The sequence below is a fragment of the Mandrillus leucophaeus genome, unplaced genomic scaffold (genome assembly GCF_000951045.1).
Source record: "Mandrillus leucophaeus isolate KB7577 unplaced genomic scaffold, Mleu.le_1.0 Scaffold206, whole genome shotgun sequence".
Classification (NCBI taxonomy): Eukaryota; Metazoa; Chordata; class Mammalia; order Primates; family Cercopithecidae; genus Mandrillus; species Mandrillus leucophaeus.
Window position 1 is genome coordinate 3,464,687 of NW_012102099.1, and position 20,657 is coordinate 3,485,343.

Genomic DNA, 20,657 nt, shown 5'->3' on the forward strand with positions numbered 1-20,657 from the left:
CATGGCACACCCTGCTGGGCACCATGAGCACATCGCGTTTCACCCTCCCCAACATCCCCTGAAGTGGCTTCTCATGCCCACTTTGCAGAAGCAGAAACAGCCATGGTCACATGGGGGGTGCCCCAAAGCCAGTGCTCCCTCTGCCAGCCCCACTGCCCCACAGTCCTACCCCGTCCCACAGTTCCATCCTGTCCCCAGTTCCAGTCACCCCTGCACCAGGCTGGCAGGCGGCACGTGACAGAGGCAAAGCCAAATCATGGCTCTCAGAGACCACACGGAGAAAAGGCCCTGGTCTCGCCACAGTTTAAGAGAAAACCAGCCCTGGCACGTCAGGGGACCGAGGATTCCAGAATTTTCAATTATCTTTTTATTTTATTTTCGATAGTTTTGGGGGGAATCAATTACCTTTGCGGACGGGTTTTGTTTAAAATCAAATCTTTATTCAAAAGATAGTCAAGGCTGATAACTTATGCTGTCTGTGACAAAGAGCAAGTCAAGGCAAGGAAAAAGCTCTCACAAAGAATGTAGCTCTGTTCTCTCAAATGTGTAACTGTTTTCCTGGTAGAGCAAAATTTCTTGAAAGGGGCCCAGTTGCAACTTTAAGAAGTGTTTAGACGGCCTGCCTCCGTGTTCAGCATTTAAATCAGCACAAGAGAATCGGCTGCCTGTGGGCTCTGCCTGAGCCTCAGCCCAGCCTGGAGTCTGAGACTCCAAGGAGGCCTGTGTGTATAAGCGACGTACCCACGCCATCCCATGGTCACCCTCCTGGACACGCCCCCCTCACGGCAGCTCCCACCTTAAGCAGCAGGCCAGCTGCAACCCATCATCCGAGGGTGTTGCCCTTTGCCGCAGGAGGGCGGGAGGCCCACCCTGCCCGCCCTGCCCTCCAGTGGCTTCAGGCATCTGGAATGGAGTGGTCCATGGTGTGGTGGAGCAGGACTGGAGACAACCTGGATACAGCAACAATGGTGGCCAAGTTGGCAGCTCCTTCTCTCCGCCCTCCAGCAACCTCCACCCCCTTCTGAGCCAGCGCATCCCATGTGGGCCTTCACTCCCAGTTCTAAGACTTTCGAATCACCAGAAGCCACAAGCTACCTTGGAGGGAGGGGAAGGGGAAGGGAGTATGGAGCTGGCGGGGTCTGTGCCCTGTGTCAGTGCTGAGAAAGTGGAGGTGGCTGAGCCAGGTGCACCCGGGAGGCAGGGAGGTGAGCGGGATGGCAGAGGAGGGGTGAGGAGGGGTGCAGCCTTACTTTTTGACCATGTGCTCGTAGATCACACTGGGGATGATGGTCAGGGTGACAACGTTCCCAGCTGTGGCCAGAATCTCCATGATCTTTTTGTCCTAGAGAGGAGGCAAGTAAGTGATCACCCTAAGGATTGGGGACCAGGGGCAACTCTACAGGCCCCTCTGTGGAGGAGTCAGCATGGCCACTGCTAGAAGACACACAGATGCCTGACTGCAGGGCAGGGCTGCCTCAGACCCCGAGCCTGTCAGATGAGGGTCCCAGCAGACTCCCAGGTAAGGTCTTGCTTGAGTGAGAACATGGGTCTCCCACATGTGCCAGGCGGTCCAAACACTAACGCTGTGGCCATAGAAGAACCTCTGGCCCTTACTCAGAGCCTATTGACCTTTACTTTACACATGTATGTAATCTGGTTACATGTTTTCTTGATTGTTCCAAAATAAATGCAAGAAGATGTGCTAGACAGGACTAGCGATGGCCACAGGTGGAAATAAAGGCAAATGATCTCAAGAAGTGTGGCTGGCTGGGACAAACCCGGTCTGAAGAGCCTCACGACCCTATGGATTTCTGAATAACAATTTTCTAAAACATTCCTACTACTGAACATGATCCACTATACAAAAAAAAAGTGCCATAAAGCAAGGAGGTGTCCATGCAGCCAGCAATAGCTACTATTTATTAAGCACCTACTATGTGCCTGGCACTGTGCTCAGAGCTCTAGGTACACCGTCTTTTTCTTTTTTGGAGACAGGGTCTGTCTCTGTTGCCCAGGCTGGAGCGCAGTGGCATGATCATAGTTCACTGCAGCCTTGACCTCCCAGGCTCAAGTAGTCCTCCCACCTCAGCCTCCTGAGTAGCTGGGACTACAGGTGTGCACCACCACGCTTGGCTAATTTTTTAGCTTTTTTGTGGCAAGAGGGTTTCACATTCCCTAGGCTGGTCTCGAACTCCTGGACTTAAGTGATCCTCCTGCTTTGGCCTCCCAAAGCACTGGGATTACAGACGTGAGTCACTGCACCCAGCCCTATGAACACCATCTTACCTTCGGAAGAGGACGCTGAGGCTCAGGTGGGGTAAGCGAGCTGCCCATAGACCTGAGCCCTCCCACCACCCAGCAGTCCCTCCCCGGTGCGGCCACCGGCCTACCTTCAGCCCGATGACATTCTGCCCATCCACTTCACACACATAGTGGTTGGTGAGGAGCCCGTTGCGGGCCGCAGAACTCCCTTTGACCAGAGAGACAATCTTCCCCTTCTTGATCACGAAGCCGACATGGCCCATGCTGTCCTTGTGCATGGTGACAGTCCGCTGGAACGGCCTGGCAGAAGGGACAGTGAGCTGACCTGGGGACATGGCCGGGGTCAGACAGAGAGGCTGCCCGGGCCTGCCTACTCACCTGTCCCGAACCACCATGACAATCTTCTCGGGTGATGCCTTCTTCACCACCTGATGGGCTTTACGCGAGCTCCACCCAGCACAGTCACGCCCATCAATCTGCAGGATCTGGTCCCCAAAGCGCAGCCCCACAAGGGATGCGGGGGTGTTGGCCTGGACCAACTGCACAAAGAGCCCCTGGGGGAGGCAGGGTCCCAGAGTCAGCGTCCCTGGCCCACCCTAGGCACAGGTCCCTCTTCCAAGCTATTGTTTTCCTCCTGATACTCCAGGAGCCTACAGAGTGCCAGGGGCACAGCTCTGCATGGCGGGCACCAAGATTACCCCATTTACTTGGGAGGAAACACTCTAGGCCTCATAGTTACGAATGAGGTGAGTCAGAATTTCAATCCTGGCCTGAAGCTGCACCCCCAAACACTCTACTGGACCATTCACAAAGGCATGGGTTTCCCTGGTATCTGCTGTCTACACCGTCTCCTGGAAGCTAGATGCCCTGGGCAGTGAATGGCTGGTGGGGAAGGGAGGCTCCTCCAGTGGAGGGCACTGCGCAACCCAGCACCAGCCTCGCCCAAGTCTCAGGGAGGAGGGACTGGGGGCAAGAGCCTGGCCAGTGGGGTTAGGAGGCGCTCTGCACCTTCCTTACTGCGGACCGGACCTCTGAGCTCTGAGGCCCGGCGGGAAAGGGCGTGCAGCTCGAGCTCCTCTTCCCACCCAGCCCCCGCGCCATACCTGGTCGACTGTCCGCAGCCTCAGCCCGGTCTTGCCGCGCTCGTCCTTGCACAGGTGGATCTCGCGCACCCCGGGCTTGATCTCTGCTCGCCGCACGCCCAGGCTGTACCCGGACACCGGTGCCACCATCTGGCCAGGCGCGGGGCCCGAGACCGCTGTCTGCAGACACCAGGGAGCAGGGGGTCAGCCCGGCCCGTGGGGACCCTGTGCCTCAGGGGACACTGGGGTGGGGGTAGAGATGGGGGAAGGAGCATGGAGGCGTCCCCGGGTCCCACCACATCCCCAGTCCGCATTTCTCCCCTAGGGCCGAGAGGAGACGTGGCTCCACGAGGCCACTAGGGGGCGTCAAAGTCCATGCCCCTAAAAAGGCAGGGCAATGGGGAGAGAAGGGGCAAGGATACGGGAAGAGGCCCTTCATTTTCCAAGGGAAATTGGCATCAGGAAAAGACTCCTTTAAACCCCACTTAAAATAGAAAAAGTCACAGTAAACAGTGAGCAACAGAGGATAAAAGGACTGGATTTTTGTCTTGAAAAAAATGTAAAAATATAAAAATTAATGACGCAGAAAAAGGCAAGGAACTTCACTCTCCCAACACTATTAAAGATGGTACTGGAAGATCTAGCCAGCACCGCAGGCAAGAAAAGAAGGGGTGTCACACAGATCAGAAGAGAGGAAATAAAACGGTCCCTATTTATAGATGTCATGATGGTCTACTAGAAAATCCCAAAGAATCTACAAATAAACTCCTAGATCAAATAAAAGAGTTTAGCAAGGTCCTGGGATACAAAATTAACATATAAGATTCGATTGTACTTCTGTATACTAACAACGAACACGTGTAAACTGAAATTTTAAATACAACACCAGGCTGGAGGTGGTGCCTCATGCCTATAGTCCCAGCACTTTGGGAGGTCGAGGCAGGTGGATCACTTGAGCTCAGGAGTTCAAGACCAGCCTGGGCAACTGATGAAACCTCCTCTCTACTAAAAATACAAAAATCAGCTGGGCTGGTGGCAAACACCTGTAGTCCCTGCTACTCAGGTAGCTGAGGCAGGAGAATTACATGAACCCAGGAGGTGGAGGTTGCAGTGAGCCAAGACTGAACCACTGCTCAGTGCAGCCTAGGTGACAGAGCAAGACTCCATCTCAAAAAAAAAAAAAAAAAAAAAAAAAAAAAAAAAAAAGAAAGAAAAGAAAAGGAAAGGAAAGGAAAAGAAAAGGAATACAATACAATACCACTTACAATCACTCAAAAAAAAAAAAAAAAAAGAAAAAAAAAAGGCCGAGCTCAGTGGCTCACTCCTACAATCCCAGCATTTTGGGAGACCAAGACCAGAGGATCACTTGAGACCAGGAGTTCAAGACCAGCCTGGGCAACAAAGTAAGACCCCCATCTCTGTTAAAAACAAAAACAAAACAAAAGTTAAAAAAAAAAAGAGAAATACGTGTAAATCTAACAAAACACATACAGAAAATGTATGCTGAAAACGACAAAATACTGATAAAAGATATCAAAGAAGACCTAAATAAATGGAAGATTCTCTGTATTCATGGGTTGAAAGAATTAGTGAAGCTGTCAATTGTCACCAGATTGATACACAGATATAACACCATTTCTATCAAAATCTCTACAAGATGTTTTGCAGATCCAGGCAAGGTTAATCTAAACTTTATATGAAAAGACAAAGGAATTTAGAATAGCTAAAACAATGCTGACAAAAAGAATAGCGAGAGGAATCACTACCAAAGTTCAAGACTTATTATATAGCTGCAGTAATCAAAACAGTGTGGTATTGGTGAAGGGATAGACAAGTATCAGTGGAACAAAGTAGATAATCCAGAAATAGACTCAAATGAGTAAAGTCAACTGCTTTTTGCAAGAGTGCTTTCAACAAATAGTGTTGGCTAGGGCGCAGTGGTTCATGCCTGTAATCTTAGCAATTTGGGAGGCCAGGGCGGGGAGATCAGCTGAAGTCAGGAGTTCAAGACCAGCCTTTGGCAACAGGGTGAAACCTCATCTCTACAAAAAATACAAAAATTAGCCGGGTGTGCTGGAAAGTGCCTGTAGTTCCAGATACTCAGGAGGCTGAGATGGGAGGATCGCTTGAGCCCGGGAGGCAGAGGTTGCAGTGAGCCAAGATCATGTCACTGCACTCCAGCCTTGGTGACAGAGTGAGACCCCATCTCAAAACAAACAAACAAACAAACAAACAAAACAACCAAAAAAGCAAATGGTGCAACCATGGCAAAAATATGAACTTTGACTGACACCTAACTCCTTACAAAAAAATTAACTCAAATTCAATCATAAATTTAAATGCAAAACATAAAACTATAACAATTTTAGAAGAACATGAAGGAGAAAATCTTTCGGACTTAGGGCTTGGTAAATATTTCTTTACAAAGTACAAACCACAAAAGAAAAAAAAATCAATAAACTGGACCTCATCAAAATTCAGAACTTTTAAGCTACAGACTGAGAGAAAATACAAACCACTTATCTGACAAAGGACTTTAGAATATATAAAGAACTCCCAAAACACTACAAACAAGCCCCAGCTTGGCCAACATAGCAAGACCTTGTCTCCACAAAAAAAATAAAAGTAACAATAATAAAAGAAATTAGCTGGGCATGGTAGTGTGCACCTGCGGTCCCAGCTACTCGGGAGGCTGAGGTGGGTGGATCACCTGAACCTGGGAGGTAGAGGCTGCAGTGACCTGTGATTGCACCACTGCACTGCAGCCTAGACAATAGAGTGAGACCCTGTCTTAAAAAACAAGAAGAAAACAAGCCAATTAGAAAATGAGTAAAATATATGAAGAAACATTTTACCAAAAAGAATATACAGATGGTAATAAGCACATGAAAAGATGGTCCACATCATCAGGTGTCAGGGAAATGCAAATTAAGACCATGATGAGCCATCACTATACCTATCATAATGGCTAAAATATAAAATAGTAATAACACCGAATTCTGGTGAAGAGGTGAAGAAACTGGAGCACTCACGTGTTGCTCACAGCAAAGTAAAACGGTACAGCCACTCCAGGAAATAGTTTGGCAGTTTCTTTTTGAGACAGAGTCTCGCTCTGTTGCCCAGACTGGAGTGCAGCGGTGTGATCTTGGCTCACTGCAGCTTCCACCTCTTGGGCTCAAGCGCTCCTCCTGCCTTGGCCTCCTGAGTAGCTGGGACTACAGGCACAAGCCACCATACCCGGCTAATTTTTGTATTTTTTGTAGAGACAGGATTTCACCATGCTGCCCAGGTTGGTTTCGAACTTCTGGGCTCAAGTGATCCACCTGTCTCAGCCTCCCAAAGTACTGGGATTACAGGCATGTGTCACCAACCTGGTGGCAGTTTCTTTAAAAAATCTAAACATACATTTGTCATACAGCCTAGCAATTGCACTTTGGGCATTTGTCGTAGAGAAATGAAAATGTATGTCTGTACAAAAACCTGCATAAGAATAACTTTGTTTATAACCACCAAAAACTGGGAACAACTTAACCATTCTTCAACGGGTTCAACAAACTGTGGTACATTCGCATCATGGAATACTACTCAGCAGTAAAAAGGAATGAACTATTATTGACACACACAACAGCCTGGATGGATCTAGAGGGTATTGTGCTGAGTGAAAAAAAGCCAACCTCAAATGGTCAAGATACTGTATGATTCCACTTATGTAACATTCTGAAATGACAAAACTATAGAGATGGAAAACAGAGGGCTGGCTGCCAGGGTTAGGGAGGGTGGCGAGGGGGCAGGCATGACTATACAGAAGCAGCCTGGAAGGGAGGTGGTTGTAGTGATAAACTAATTCTGTATGGATTGCAGTGCTGGTTACATGAGTCTACACACTGATGAAATGACACAGAACTAGAGACACTTGTTCCCGCATAAGACTCCTGGTTTTGATAGTGTGTTACAGCTGTGGAAAATGTAATCGCTGAGGAAACTGGGTGAAGGGTACTAACGACTTCTCTGTACTCACTTTGCATCTTCCTGGGAATCTACTGTTTAACAATAAAAAGTTAAAAGCCATACACAATTTTAAATTATAAAAATATGTTCATCTTATATTTTTATCAAAATTAAGGTTGAAGGCATTTGTGTCCTAATTATAGGAGCAAAGAGTGATGACAGTGGGGCTGCCTACAGAAGGACCTTCTTTGCTTCATGTCTGCCTTTCACAGCACGACCATGAAGGGGGCCATTGTGGAGAAACCCCCCAGGGTGCCATCAGTTCTTCTCAGGGTCCCACATGGCCTCATCCTTGTGGATTTTCTCCTGTCAGATCCTCATTTTGGCAGTGGCTTTGTATGCGTCTATGACAGTTCTCCATCGTCATGTCCATCAACTTCATGAAATTCCCCAGCCTTAGCAAGCTTTGCAGTTCGTACTTTCAGTTTCATCGACTCAGGATGAACCTGGCAGGAAGACTGACAGGTGGGATGCAGGGATGCTAGAGCTAACTGGTAAGGGGCTTAGGTGGGGACTGATTCTACAGGTGAATATGTTTTCAGTAGCAAATATTTCTGTGATGGTGTCTTTTGCCCCCAAAGCCATGGAAAGCAGGAATTGAGCCTTGTTTAATTTGGGGACCAGAGCTGGGTGACAATCTCCTGCCCTCTCGGCTCTGCTTATCCATGCAGGCAGCCCTGCTTTTGATGCCCCCAGGTTCACACTGGGTTTAACAGCCTCCCTTCTCATCCAGCTCAGGCCCACGGTCAAACAGCAAGGCCTGGCTCCCCAGCCCCAAGGCTTGTGGGAAGATCTGAAACCATGAAAGCCTACAGTGCTTTTCATGAAGCCTCAAAATGAACGGTGCCATCAAGAAACAGAGCCACCAGAGTGCTGGGGAGAGGGGAGGTCTGAGCACAGAGAGAAAGAAGATCTGTTGAAATGGCAAGACCAAGAAAGAGGGAGGATTGGGAGGTTCTGCGTCCACAGCAGGCAGAAGCCAAATACATACACTGTCACCCTCCGGAATCTGAAGCAGGCTCTGCTGGACTTCTTGGCTGGAGAGGGAAAGACCCATATAATTTTCCAATTCTGCCAAGTTTGGGTACAAAACTGATGGGGAAAGAAGGAAGAATAAATGTGTCATTTGAGGGCATGTGCTTCCCCATACCTGCCTGGCTCCCCTGTGGCTGCTCATTTTTATTAAGCAATGGAGCCTGGGAATGGTGTTTATTTCCAAGACTGCGGGGTATCCCCAGGAACACTCACTGGTGAACGCTCCTCAGAGGGCCCAGGTGCAGGGTGGCACACCGAGTCCTCATACACCACTTTGCTATTCAACTCCACTAACTTTATTTGACACCCAGAAACCTCTGCATCCCTCACTGAATGGTTCCCACCAGGACTGGCAGGGTCCTCATCCCTTCTTATAAGGATTTGTGTCCTTATAAGAACAGACAACAGAGGGTTCATGCATGCGCTCTCATGCTGTAGCTCTCTCTTGTTCGCGTTTTCTTTCTCTCTCTCTCTCAAGCAAGTGCACGGAGGAAAGGCCATGTAAGGACTCAGTCAGAAGGTGGCCATCTGCAAGCCAGGAAGGGAGCCCTCACCAAAACTGAATTGGCCAGAACCTTGATCTTGGGCTTCCAGCCTCCAGAACTGTGGGAATATACATTTCTGCTGTTGAAGTCATCCAGCCTATGGTATTTTGTTATGGAAGCCTGAGCTGAATAAGGCAAGTGGGGTTCTGGTCCCTTCTCTCTTTGAACCGCTATCTGCCGTCCACTTCTCCCCCACCTGCCCCCACCCCAGACCAGCCACAATTCCAGCAAGGAAGTCTGACAAGTGTGGTATTTCATTCCTGGGGTCACACAAGATTGGGTCACCAGAACGGTGCTGACATGCTGATTTACGGTGACTCGAATCGTTTATATAAACAGAGGCCCCACAAATGATATCACATTCTCAAGGCAGCCTTGCTGGGGGCATCAGAGAGGCCACAGCTTTCCTAACTCTCAGCTGGGTGTAGAAGGATAAACAGGTTCACTGGGCAGTCAAGGAGGGAGGGGAATAGCATGGGCACAGGCCCTAGGAGGTGAGGTGACTCAGCCCAGGTCAACCAGGCAGTAAGGGGTGGGTGGCAACTGGGAGCCTGGTCCTCTCCTCCTTCCATGTTGAGTGCTTAACCCTGGAGCCTCCCATACCTTTGGCATTGCCAAGCTTCCCTGATGACCTCTTCCCTGAAAGGACTGGGCACCCAGGAGCCCCCCACTCCAGCTCACCTACCTGGTGGTGGGGAAATGGCTGCCGCCTGGACTGGCAGGGCTGGCATCTTGGGCGAGGCTCTGGCCTGGGCCTGGGGAGGAGCAGGAAGCAGTGGTCAGCTGTGGCCAGGACCCCAGGAACCCCAGAGCCTGGAGCTCCATGAGGCCAGGGTCTGGGCGTTAGGTTGTGAGTGGGCCTGGGGTGTGGGGGAAGTGTCCACCAACCCTCAGGGCTGAAGATCATGTAAACATGGCCTCCATGGATGTGTCTTTTCCTGGGAGGAGGTTCTGAGGGACTGTGACCCACCTGATGTCACAACCCGTTTACTGCCTGCAACAGGCAGAACATCAAGACCCATCTCCCAATCAAGTTCTCAGCTGCAAAGTCCAAAATTCTCAAAACCCACTGGAACCACAGAGTGCTGGGATGGAGGAAGAAGGGGGCTTCTGGGGGCTGAGCAGACCAATGCCCATGTCCACGAGCCTTGTTTCCTCTGAAAGCCTGCCTGAGAGCATGGGGCCTGCCCATTCTGGAGAGAGGGAGAGCTGGGCCTGGGCAGGACAGAGCGGGCATGAGAGAGGCATGCGTGCAGCTGCTTGGTCTTTTCCATTCTTGCTGTAACACCATTGGCATTGTCCCCTGGATGTCTTCTCTGCCCAGCAGGCCCTGCAGTGGAGACCTACATGACCTGAGGCCTAAGGGAATCTCCAGGTGGCCCCAATTCCCAGCACCTTCCAGGATAATCCCCAAGATCCCCTTCAGGGAGTCCAGATGAGTGGAGTCTGGTGACTTACCTGAATGGCCTGGTCCACTTTTAGGTCTTCTAGAGATGGGTACAGGGATGACATGGCTGATTCTTGGAACACCCTGCAGAGTGCAGAGGGTGGGGAAGGATAAGGATGCAGCTGATGCCACCTTGAGAGGAGGCACAGACATCTGCAACAGCAAGTGGGTTGGAACTTAATATTCAAACAGGAAGGCAACAGGGCACTTAGAATCCCTCCCCGAACTCCACCCCTAATCCCCTCTCCATATTCGAACTCTACTGTATTCCACCCATCTCCAGCCTCACTGTCAACTTTTAATCTTGGCCACAATGAAGTAAGACCAGCAGGAGATAAAGACTCTCACACAAACTGTAGCAGAACTTAGACCCTCAACAAGGCACTGCTCCAGAGGGAGGAGGGAACGGGGAGTGGAGAGGCACCATGAGCACTTATTTACTAAACACCTTATCATTGTCTCCGGGAGAATCAGCAGGACCTCTCAGCAACGTACCCAGAGAAAGTGAAAGGAATGACCTCTCAAGAAATGTTTTATTCCCTTCCTGACGAAACGTGGGGAAGGAGCAGTCTGACTTTCTGGGTTCCTTCCCTTTACCCACTAACCACTGGCTCTGTTACACTCCCAGGCTTCGCTGAGGCAGTCCACTTCAACTGGAGCCCCTGCCCAACCTCCTTGTCACCCTCGGTTCCTGTGGGACATGCCTTGCCTGGCTCCAGGCACTACGGTCACTGCCCCTACCATCCAGGACCCTGCCCTCCAGGACAGCACTGGGGCAGCCTCCTGCCTGAACTTACCACTTGTCCTGACTGCAGTTCTGAGGGGTCAAGGTGTGTCCTATTCACCCCACTGAACCCACATGTGATAGGTACACATCATAAAGGAATGCCTGCTGGTGGCACAGGAAACTGAGGGGCCTGTGCCAGGGTGATGTGACTCCAGGCTTCCCAGGACCAGATCCGCTGGGTACCTCCCTGAGTGACCACAGGTGCGCCGAGGACATCCTCATCCATCACTGCTCCTTCTCCTCCCTCTGCACCTGCTGCCTTGACCCCCATGTCATCCTTGGCCCCACCCCACTATCCCTTCTTATCTGTCATCAAATCCCATCTTTCCCACATCCCATGTTGTGCAGGTCCCCATCATCTCCCTGGCCCTCCCCAGGTGCCACGACACCCTCCAAACATGCTGCTGCCTCCCCTCCTGCCCTCCTGCTCCTCTCCAGACAGCAGCCACCAGGCCCTTTGTGTACACACTTGGGATGTCATGCCCTGGCTGAAAGCCCCCCAGTGGCTCCCCTGCCTTGGGAATGTACTTTCCTTAAAGTGGCTCACAGGGCCTTCACGATTCCACCAGAGATTGGAACTGGTGGGCCCAGGGCCAGATGGAAATATATTTTATTTGACCTTGTGGAGTACTGTCAACGTTCAGATTACCAGCTTAAATGCAAGGCTCAAGGTACTAGATTTAATAATCTAATTTCCCACTGCTCCTGAAAAACAGGAAGCTTTGGCAACCCCGGACTGTAGCACAGTAGCTACAATTGACTAGCAGCAGACTCCAGGGTGACCCAGTCCACCATCCTCTATTGGCTCTTACACCCAGACCATTGTACTCACTGGTGCCAAGTCCCGATAGGTATTTGTTTGTAACCGTTGTCTACTTCTCCAGCTTCATTTCTTGCCTTATGTCCTTTCAGCTGCTACTTTCAGCTCCAGCCATAATGAGCTACTTTCACATCCTTGAATGTGATTCCCTCCCGTCTCTTTTGCATGTGTTATTCCTTCTATCTGGAATACCCCTCCTCTCCCTGCTCCTTCCTTGGCCAACTCCTAATGATTTTCAAGTCTCAGATCCGCAAGCTCCTCTTACAGGAAGCCTGCTTTCATTTGTTCTCCCCCAGCCCCTGCGCCATGTCCTACTCCTGTTGAGTATTCACGAGCCCTGTGTTGCCTCTTTACTTGTCTGTCTACCTCCTTAGGAGTTCCAAGATGGCAGGAACAGGGGCTTCTCCTTCGCTGTGAAGCCTCTAACCCCTAGCATGGAGGCTAGCTCAATAATATTGCCAAAAGCAACGCATTCTACCTGGGCTTCCACCTTTTTCCTTGTAAAACTCTAGTATCCTAAGAACACCCACCTTCCTGGATGAAACAAGGACCAGAAGTCCCAAATGTGCCTCTCACAGTCCTGTTTTGTTGTTGTTGTTGTTATTATTATTATTATTTTGAGACAGGGTCTCACTCTGTTGCCAAAGCTGAAGTACAGTGGCGCTATCTTGGCTCACTGCAATTTCCAACTCCCGGGCTGAAGCCATCCTCCCACCTCAGCTTCCCAAGTGGCTGGGATATAGGTGCATGCCACCACACCTGGTTAATTTTTGTATTTTTTGTAGAGACAGGGTTTCAGCATGTTGCCCAGGCTGGTCTTGAACTCCTGGGCTCAAGCAATCTGCCCGCCTTGGTCTCCCCAAGTGTCGGGATTACAGGTGTGAGCCACCATGCCCGGCCTTTTGTTTTTAAAATCTGAATTAGTGCCAATATTTAAAAATCTGGAAATACAAAATTCATCACTTCTGACTTGTATTGAAAAAAATATAAACATTTGGCAAGGCAAGAGCGGGAATAGTGCATGGCAACACTCAGCCGGGCTGAGTCACAGCCTACCTCGTAGATGGGGCTGTACGTGCTTTCCTGTTTCCCCAAGTACCCATCAGCCCTTCACTGATTTATGTTGCCTGCTTGGTTTCTGGAGGCAGCCAGTTCCAGACCCGTGCCCTAGCCTGGCCTTTGGGGTAGAAATGACCATCCCAACAGGACAGGAATTTCCTAGGAGGAGAGGGAGTCTGGCTCTGACTTCCTTTAGACCACCTGGGGGAAGAGACCCCTTTGCTTATGGCCTTCCCCACTGTGTACGCACGCTGAGGTTTTTAATCTTGGGACAGTCCTCAGCAGCTATCATCTGCCAAAACATGACCTGCCACCAGGACCATGCATGAACAGATGTGAAAATAAGCGGCCACTCCTGCCTGATTTTCCTGACATTTGCAGTAGAGCACTTATATTTTTGTCAGCTGTCCCCTGGGAGAGCAGGGAGTCAGAGACCCATTTCCTGGAAATCACTCCCGGGCCAGATCACATAACGCTTTTTCTGTGTCTGAGACCCTTTCACCACTGCCACCTTCTGTGGGTCCATCTCAGCGCTGGGATGCAGGGAAGTGAGAACATAGGTACAGTCGTTCCTTGGGCTACGTTCCAGGACAATGCCCCTCACCCCCCACCCATCGGATACCAACACCCACAGATGCTTACGTCCCTTACATAAAGTGGCATAATATTTGCATATAACTTACGCACATTCTTCTGTATACTTTAAATCATCTCTAGATTACTTACAATACCTAATACAATGTAAATGCTAAGCAAAGTTATACTTTATTTTTATTTGAATTTTTTGTTGTATTTTTTTAACTTTTATTTTTAAATACTTTCTGTCTACAGTTGGTTGAATCCATGGATGCAAAACCTGGGACACAGAAGGCATACTGTATCCCCTGCCTTGTAGCAGCTCACAATATAGTGGGGAATGGTTCCCTGATGGCGAACATGCTGTGTTTCATTCAATCATTCTAAACATTTGAGTGTCCACTGTGTGCCAGGAATGCTGGTCGCTCTGCTTTGCACATCATCCTCCTTGGTGTGATGCTCCTTCAAGTCTCAGTTCAGATGCTACTTCTCTGCTTGGCTTTTCCAGGCTGCATCATACCCAGCCGCCTGGCTGGGTCTTCCCATGTATTCCACCCCTGACCTGTACTGCCCCTGTTGCCAAACTATTTATTATATTAGGTGATTAATATCTGGGTATTTTCTTACACTGGACTTCACTCATAAGGGCAGGAGCTCTGTCCTGTTCACACACGATCCTTCACCACCACGATACTGCCCAGCACACACATGGTAGCAAAAATTATTTGACTGAATAAATCAGTGGTTTTCCAAGGAACGGATTGGAAATTTGTGTGGGCATTTTTGGCTGTCACAAGGCTGAGGGGACAGTCATATTCCTTGGGGGAGGGGGGGCGGGCAGGGATATGAAATTCCTGTAATGGATGGGACAGTCCATTACAGTCACCATAACAAATGGTCCTGTCCCGCACAACTTTCAGATATCTTGCCAAACCTTCAAGTAAGCCAAAACTCTGTTATAATTGGTTGTATATACAATCACAATGAACTTTTCCCTAGTTTTAATACACACTAGATTGTCTGGAAATGCATACACTAGGTTGACTGTGGGGAGTTACACTTTGCTCACCATTCTGGAAAATCACTGCCCACCCTCTCACCACGGGTGAGTCACCCGAACAGCATGCCCACGTCTGTGCGCATGAGTAGCTGTCACAGTGACTCCACGCTTCTATATAAATATATTTAGCCTTTGACTCAAAATATCAGATATAAACTGTTCGCAAAATTCAGCTGAATATTGTCTTCTAGTGAATCTAAGCTGACTCCTAAGTCAGGTACAAGCATGATCGGGTGCAAGCCAGCCTCAGCTTTTACAAAGTGAAATGCATATTCTTTTATTAGAAATTACTTTCATTTGCCTGCCTTCTTTATAAAGAAAGGGCATCATATTGATTTTTTTACACGGGGGAACCATCACCTGGGTTGCAGCCTCAGGACGAACCTGTCCCTTCCGTCGGCCTCAATTTCCTGCTTTGGGAAGTAGGAGCCACGAGGCACAAACTCCATCCACTGCGCCACAGGAGAGAGGTCCAACGCAACGGTTCCTAGGACCTGCCTCCACCCCAGCCTCAGTTTCCCATCTGTCACATCGTTCCATGATTCCGAAACGACTACAACTCCCCACGCAGCCCCAAACCAACCGGAAGCTACATCTTCCGGTTGCTACAGGTTACGGCAGTTGCTATGGGCTACGGCGCCTGCGCAGAAACCCCGCCAAGCGACACAGCAGCTTCTGGAGCGCATGCGTCTCGCCCACCGTGGCCCGCGGTAACTCCCACGATCCCTAGCGGCTGCGGAGTGGAAAATGGCGGCCTCCTTGCCGCTTGGGTTACTAGAGTCCACCCAGCCTCGTGCTTTCTTCGGGCGCCCGTAGCTGGCGCCGGCATCCACAAAAATAGATCAGGTAAAGCAGCAGAGTAAGGGATAGGAAGGCTTGGTCGGGCTCCGCGGCCCCTCTTTACCGAATTGGAGGCTGCGCGGGTGAAATCGAGCTTTAAACTCCCCTGGCCTCTGAACACCATCTGTATCCTCCGAAGGAGGAGGACTTATAAGATTCTGTACTTAAGGCAGCCGTGGAAAGGGAGGAGAACCAGGTCGGCCTGCGCGCTCCCGGCTGCTTTTGCTCTCCCTTTGGCTTCGGAAGCGTCAATTCCCAAAGTATTTCCTACCAGTTGTGACGTCATCCTTCCTCCCACCCTTTCTCACCCGTTTCTTGTCTGGCCGTGACTTCTGACCCAGTGTTGTGCAAAAAATGCCCCGCCCCCCCCAACGCAGATTCACCTCGGTTCCCACCCACCAGTGACTGAGTGACTGGGCTTCTGCTGCCTAGGGAAGGGTTCTTGACTTGGCTGGGCAAATCAGTTCCCACAGCAAAATCAGACCGAAAGCCTGTTGTAAGGGACTCAGGCAGTTGGATCTGGCGTATAGGAGGAAGGCTAGGGCAAGCAGGAAGGTCTCCTGGAGGAAGGAAGGAGACCCTGACTGGGCCGTGTAGGATGGATGTTCAAGTGGGAAGAGAGTGTGCTGTTCCAGGGACAGGGAGGCCCAGGCCTGAGAGTCCAGTTGCCTTGTGGATCCCGTTTACCTCGCAGGTTATCCAAACTGGTCTCATAATTTTCCCCAGCTGTGCCGCGCCTCCACAGCAGTCCCACTAAATCCACCCATGGGCTATGTCAGAAATCTGGGAGTTATCCTCACCTCCCTTTCCCTTCTGAAGCCATACCTAATTCTTGCGCTCAAATTTCTGTGACCTGACTTCTGGTAAGGTTTCTATTGTTACCACGTCGTTTCTCCACACATCATGAAATTCATTTATTCCAAACTACTTTAGGTTGAGTGCTAAAACTCAGCCTGCTAGTTCATGCCTCCATGCTTTTGCAGGTGCTATTCCCTCTGTCTTAAGTGTCATTCATGCCTTCTCTCTTTTCCTTGTTGTGAACTCTTCTTCCTCCAGTTCAAAGCTTTCCCCTACATGTACCCATGGAGATTAGCAAGCCTCCCTTCTCTAGACTACAGCATTTCTTCTATTTGCCTCTTCATCATTCATTCCACAAGTGTTTATTAATCACCTACTGTGAGCAAGGCCTTCTGCATTTCCTGGGTTGGATTTCTACTGTGCTGTATTTGTTTGCTCATCTCCCTCACTGGTCAGGAAATGTCACTCATTTGTTAACCCCCAGTGCTGAGCACAGTGCCTGGCACACAACAGGCGTCCCATTACTATTTCTGAAAGGAGTGGAAAAGCAGGCACAGAGAGAAGAGAAAGCCTGATATCCTAAATATACAGTCTTTCTTCCCATGCCTGTCTGTGTTTGCAGGCAATAAGTAAAAAATCTTTCGAAGAATAACCTGGGCCTGGAAAGGGAGAGAAACCACGACCCTAACGAGTTAGGTTGAAAGGCTGCCTGGCTCCTATAATCTGACAATGGAAGTTTGCTCAGTTCTGTGTTGATGGCTTCCCACAAGTAATTGGCTGCTCTGAAAGGAAAAGAACCCACCTAACCCCTCTCTCCCAGAGGAATTTTCCTCTCCCACAGCCCTTTCCCGATTTCCATCCCTGAGCTTCTGTACTTTTTGATATTATAAGCAATAACAACACCCACAGCAAACCAGTAGTTGGGCTTCGGAGATCAGCAGGGCTGACAAGGGGACCTCAGCCCCCATCTTTGAACTTAGAGTGAGAACACTCTGGAACACTTTGTTCCAAAGAGCTGAAGTGATGAGACTCCCACTTGTTCCTGTGGACAGCTCATCCATCCTTTACAAGACAGTGTGCGGGAGGGAAGCGTGGGTTAGAGTGTCAGAGTAATAGCTCCTGGAAGGCCAAATTAGCCCAGGGATATGGTGAGTCGGAATAGAAGAAGCTGTTGCTAGGCCACCAGCATGTCCCCGCTCCTCCTCCCGGGGCTGCACTGCCTGCTGGAGAAAAGGTGCGACTTCCTCATGAACCCAGGCCCAGGCAGGGCAGGGTTCAGACTGACTGCTTCTGACTTGTGAGAGCACAGCATAGTTAAATTCCTTTTGAATGTCATTTCTTCCTTTGTAATCTGTATAACAATAGTTGCATCACAGTTATCTGGAGACTGAAAGATTTTAAAAAAGAGATAAGGTGTATATGGAAAGCATTTAGCACAGTACCTAGCACATAATAGGCATTCAGTAAAAGTTAACTGTTTATTCATTGTTTCAACACTTACTTATTGAGCACCTACTAAGTCTGAGTACTGTTCTAGGTATCAGCAGTGAAGGAAAGAAGAATTGGTCCCCAAATGTACTTTCTTTGGGGGAGGAGCTGGATAAATAGGCTCTGTGACTTTGTGTGCTATATTAGATGGTGGGAGGCACTAGAGAGAAACAGCAGGATGGAGGGTCATGTCAGGAGGTTCAGAAACCTTGCTGGTGGGGTGGGGTGACATTTGAGGAAAGGCCTAACGGAGTGGGTACAGCCATTGCAGAGGCTCTTAGGTGGGAGTTGGTGTTGCGTTTAGAGAGCATCTAACCAGTGAGAAGCCGGTTGCGCAGAGAGGGAGTAAGGAGGAGTAGTGGGGAGGAGGCTGGAGAAGTGACAGGGGCCAGATCCTGGAGGGCCTGGAGGCCATGGTGAGGACTCTGGCATTTACTGTAGTGAGATGGGAGCCACTGGAGGATTTGGAGCAGCAGAGTGCCAAGGTCCAAGGGTTATTTTGACAGGCCTCCTCTGGCTGATGTTTGGAGGATGGGCTACAGGGCAGGAGTGGGAGCAGGAGCCCAGGTGGGAAGTGATGGTGGTGGAATTGTCATGAGCTTGGGCCACTGTATGTCGAAGCTGCCTGTCCAGTGCCTGCCCAGCCCATAGCAGGCTCGTTTTCTGCCCCATTTTCTGAGACCCTGCCGAGCAGGGCATGCACTGACTCCTGTGTCCAGTATGTCATTCCATGCTCCTGACTTTGTGGGCTATTTTCAGTCTCCAGATGAAGAAGCCAGTTCTTAGAAAGGTGAAGCCCCTGGCACAGTTCCCCAGCAGGTGTTTCAGTGCTGTAGCAGGAAGGTTTTTGATAGAAACAGCTTCAGGCCAGAGAAGGAGGCCTGGGCTGTGGATTCCTTGGGAGAAATGGGCTTTTTGTCTGCCTGCAGCCTCTGGTTTCAGCTGAAATTGGCCTTTCAAGGAGCAAAGTGTGGGTCTCATCTCCTTGAGCACAGTCATGGGCAGTCAGAAGGCACCGGGGGGCCCTCATGATGTCTAGGTGAAGAAAATCACTCAGCCATCAATCAAACCTGGCCCAGGGCTAGGATCAGAAGAAGAAACCCCACTTTCACACTTGACTCCTGGGGTGAAGCACTTCAATATGAAGTTGCCTGGGAAGTCCCAGAAGGGAAGGGGCAGGGAGGGAAGGAGACAGGGTGAGGGCAGGTCTCACTCATCCCAGTCCCAGCCAGGATCAGGTCAGGGCCCCCAGCGCTTACCTGCAGGCCAGGTGCTGCTCCACGACCTTCTCCAGCCACTGCCGCTGCTGAATCTGTTTCCCTCCCTGGAAGATAGCCCTGTCTCAGCTGGCTTCCTGCTCTGGGAAGGGTGGTGCCCATCCCCTGTTCAGCTGACTCACCTTGGACTGGGATGGGCACAGGTGAGGGCTGTGGCTGGGTAAACAAGGCAGGTTGCCAGCCCAGAGGAGGCCTTTGGCCTTAGTCTAGATTTGGAGGTGGGATTAAGGCCCTCACAGCTGCTGTTCAGAAGTTTACGAACCAAGACTTGTTGGCCTTTTCTCAAATAGCTCTACATTTGGGTTGGACACCTAGTCCTGCTGATCACGGAAAGCAGTTGACTAGAGGGTGGTTTGTGGTAGGTAGGTATCTAGGGGTCTAGGCCAGGATATTGAAAAGTGGTCATATCCTGTGACCCAGCATTTCTTCTGGGAATTTGTTACAGTGGAGTCACAGGGCCCATCCATCACTGCTGCTTCTAGTAAGGAAAATGTAGAAATCCCAAATGCCCATCTCTGTGGTCTGCTTAAATAAATCATTATCTGTGGAAGATCACAGAGCTATTAAAGTCATTTAAGGAAGAAGGTATGAGGAAATATTTCTTTTTTTTCTTTTTTTTTTTTTTTTTTGAGAGAGAGTCTCGCTCTGTCGCCCAGGCTGGGATGCAGTGGCTCAATGCCCGATCTCAGCTCACTGCAAGCTCCGCCTCCCGGGTTTACGCCATTCTCCTGCCTCAGCCTCCCGAGTAGCTGGGACTACAGGCGCCCGCCACCTCGCCCGGCTAGTTATTTTTTGTATTTTTTAGTAGAGATGGGGTTTCACCTTGTTAGCCAGGATGGTCTCGATCTCCTGACCTCGTGATCCGCCCGTCTCGGCCTCCCAAAGTGCTGGGATTACAGGCTTGAGCCACCGCACCCGGCCTTGAGGAAATATTTCTGAGATTCTAGTGAGATGTTGAAAAATCAATATTGTGAATCTCCTCTTGCATTGTGTTTTCATTTTTTGTAAGGTGGATGTGTGTGGAAAGCAGTCTGAAATGCTGAGGATCTCTGGATGGTGGCGCTGAGGGTGAGGTTTTCAGCTTGTACTTTTGTGTGTTCCAGGGTGGTTTTCTGTTTTGTTTGGTTTTTGTTTTTTAAGTTAGCTTTTGCTCTGAATGCTCATGACTTTTGTAAGGGGGAAGCAATTAAGTTTGATTATTTTAACGGGAATTTAGATTGGTTGTCTCCTGGGAGTGGAACTAAGGAGCTGTGTGCTGAAGTGGAGATTTTTTTTTTATGGCACATTTTTTGGTGTCTTAAATTTTGAAAAGTTTAAATGTACTACTTATTCCAAAAATAATTATATAAATTTGAACAGAAAAGGAGGAAGAATTTAGTTTAGATCCTGATGGGTTTGGTTGGATGAGGGTGCCTGTCCCACTGGGTGCCTGGGCAGGGACGGGGGCCCCGTGTGCTGGCCAGTCCCATGAGGATTGACGGTGTACACACTCAGGGTGTGTCAGTATCTGGGTTGTTCTCTGGGCCAGGCAGGCCCACGTCACAGTCCCCATGAACCACCTGGCAGAGTTGAA

General features: G+C 49.8%; 1 protein-coding gene across 2 annotated transcripts; it reads right to left on the reverse strand.

Annotated features, from left to right (window-relative positions):
* Positions 1–352: 352 nt before the first annotated feature.
* Positions 353–19,215, reverse strand: SDCBP2 (syndecan binding protein (syntenin) 2). Of its 2 annotated transcripts, none has more exons than XM_011979869.1 (9): positions 19,067–19,215; positions 10,391–10,463; positions 9,618–9,687; positions 8,344–8,444; positions 3,366–3,524; positions 2,641–2,816; positions 2,391–2,562; positions 1,251–1,342; positions 353–950 (listed from the first exon to the last, which is right to left on the reverse strand). In XM_011979869.1, the coding sequence occupies exons 2-9, from the start codon at positions 10,442–10,444 to the stop codon at positions 896–898; spliced, it is 879 nt and encodes a 292-aa protein (XP_011835259.1). In that variant the 5' UTR covers positions 10,445–10,463; positions 19,067–19,215; the 3' UTR covers positions 353–895. The 2 variants fall into 2 exon arrangements, with proteins under 2 accessions (XP_011835259.1, XP_011835260.1); XM_011979870.1 differs by lacking the exon at positions 19,067–19,215 and adding an exon at positions 15,830–15,861.
* Positions 19,216–20,657: the final 1,442 nt, after the last annotated feature.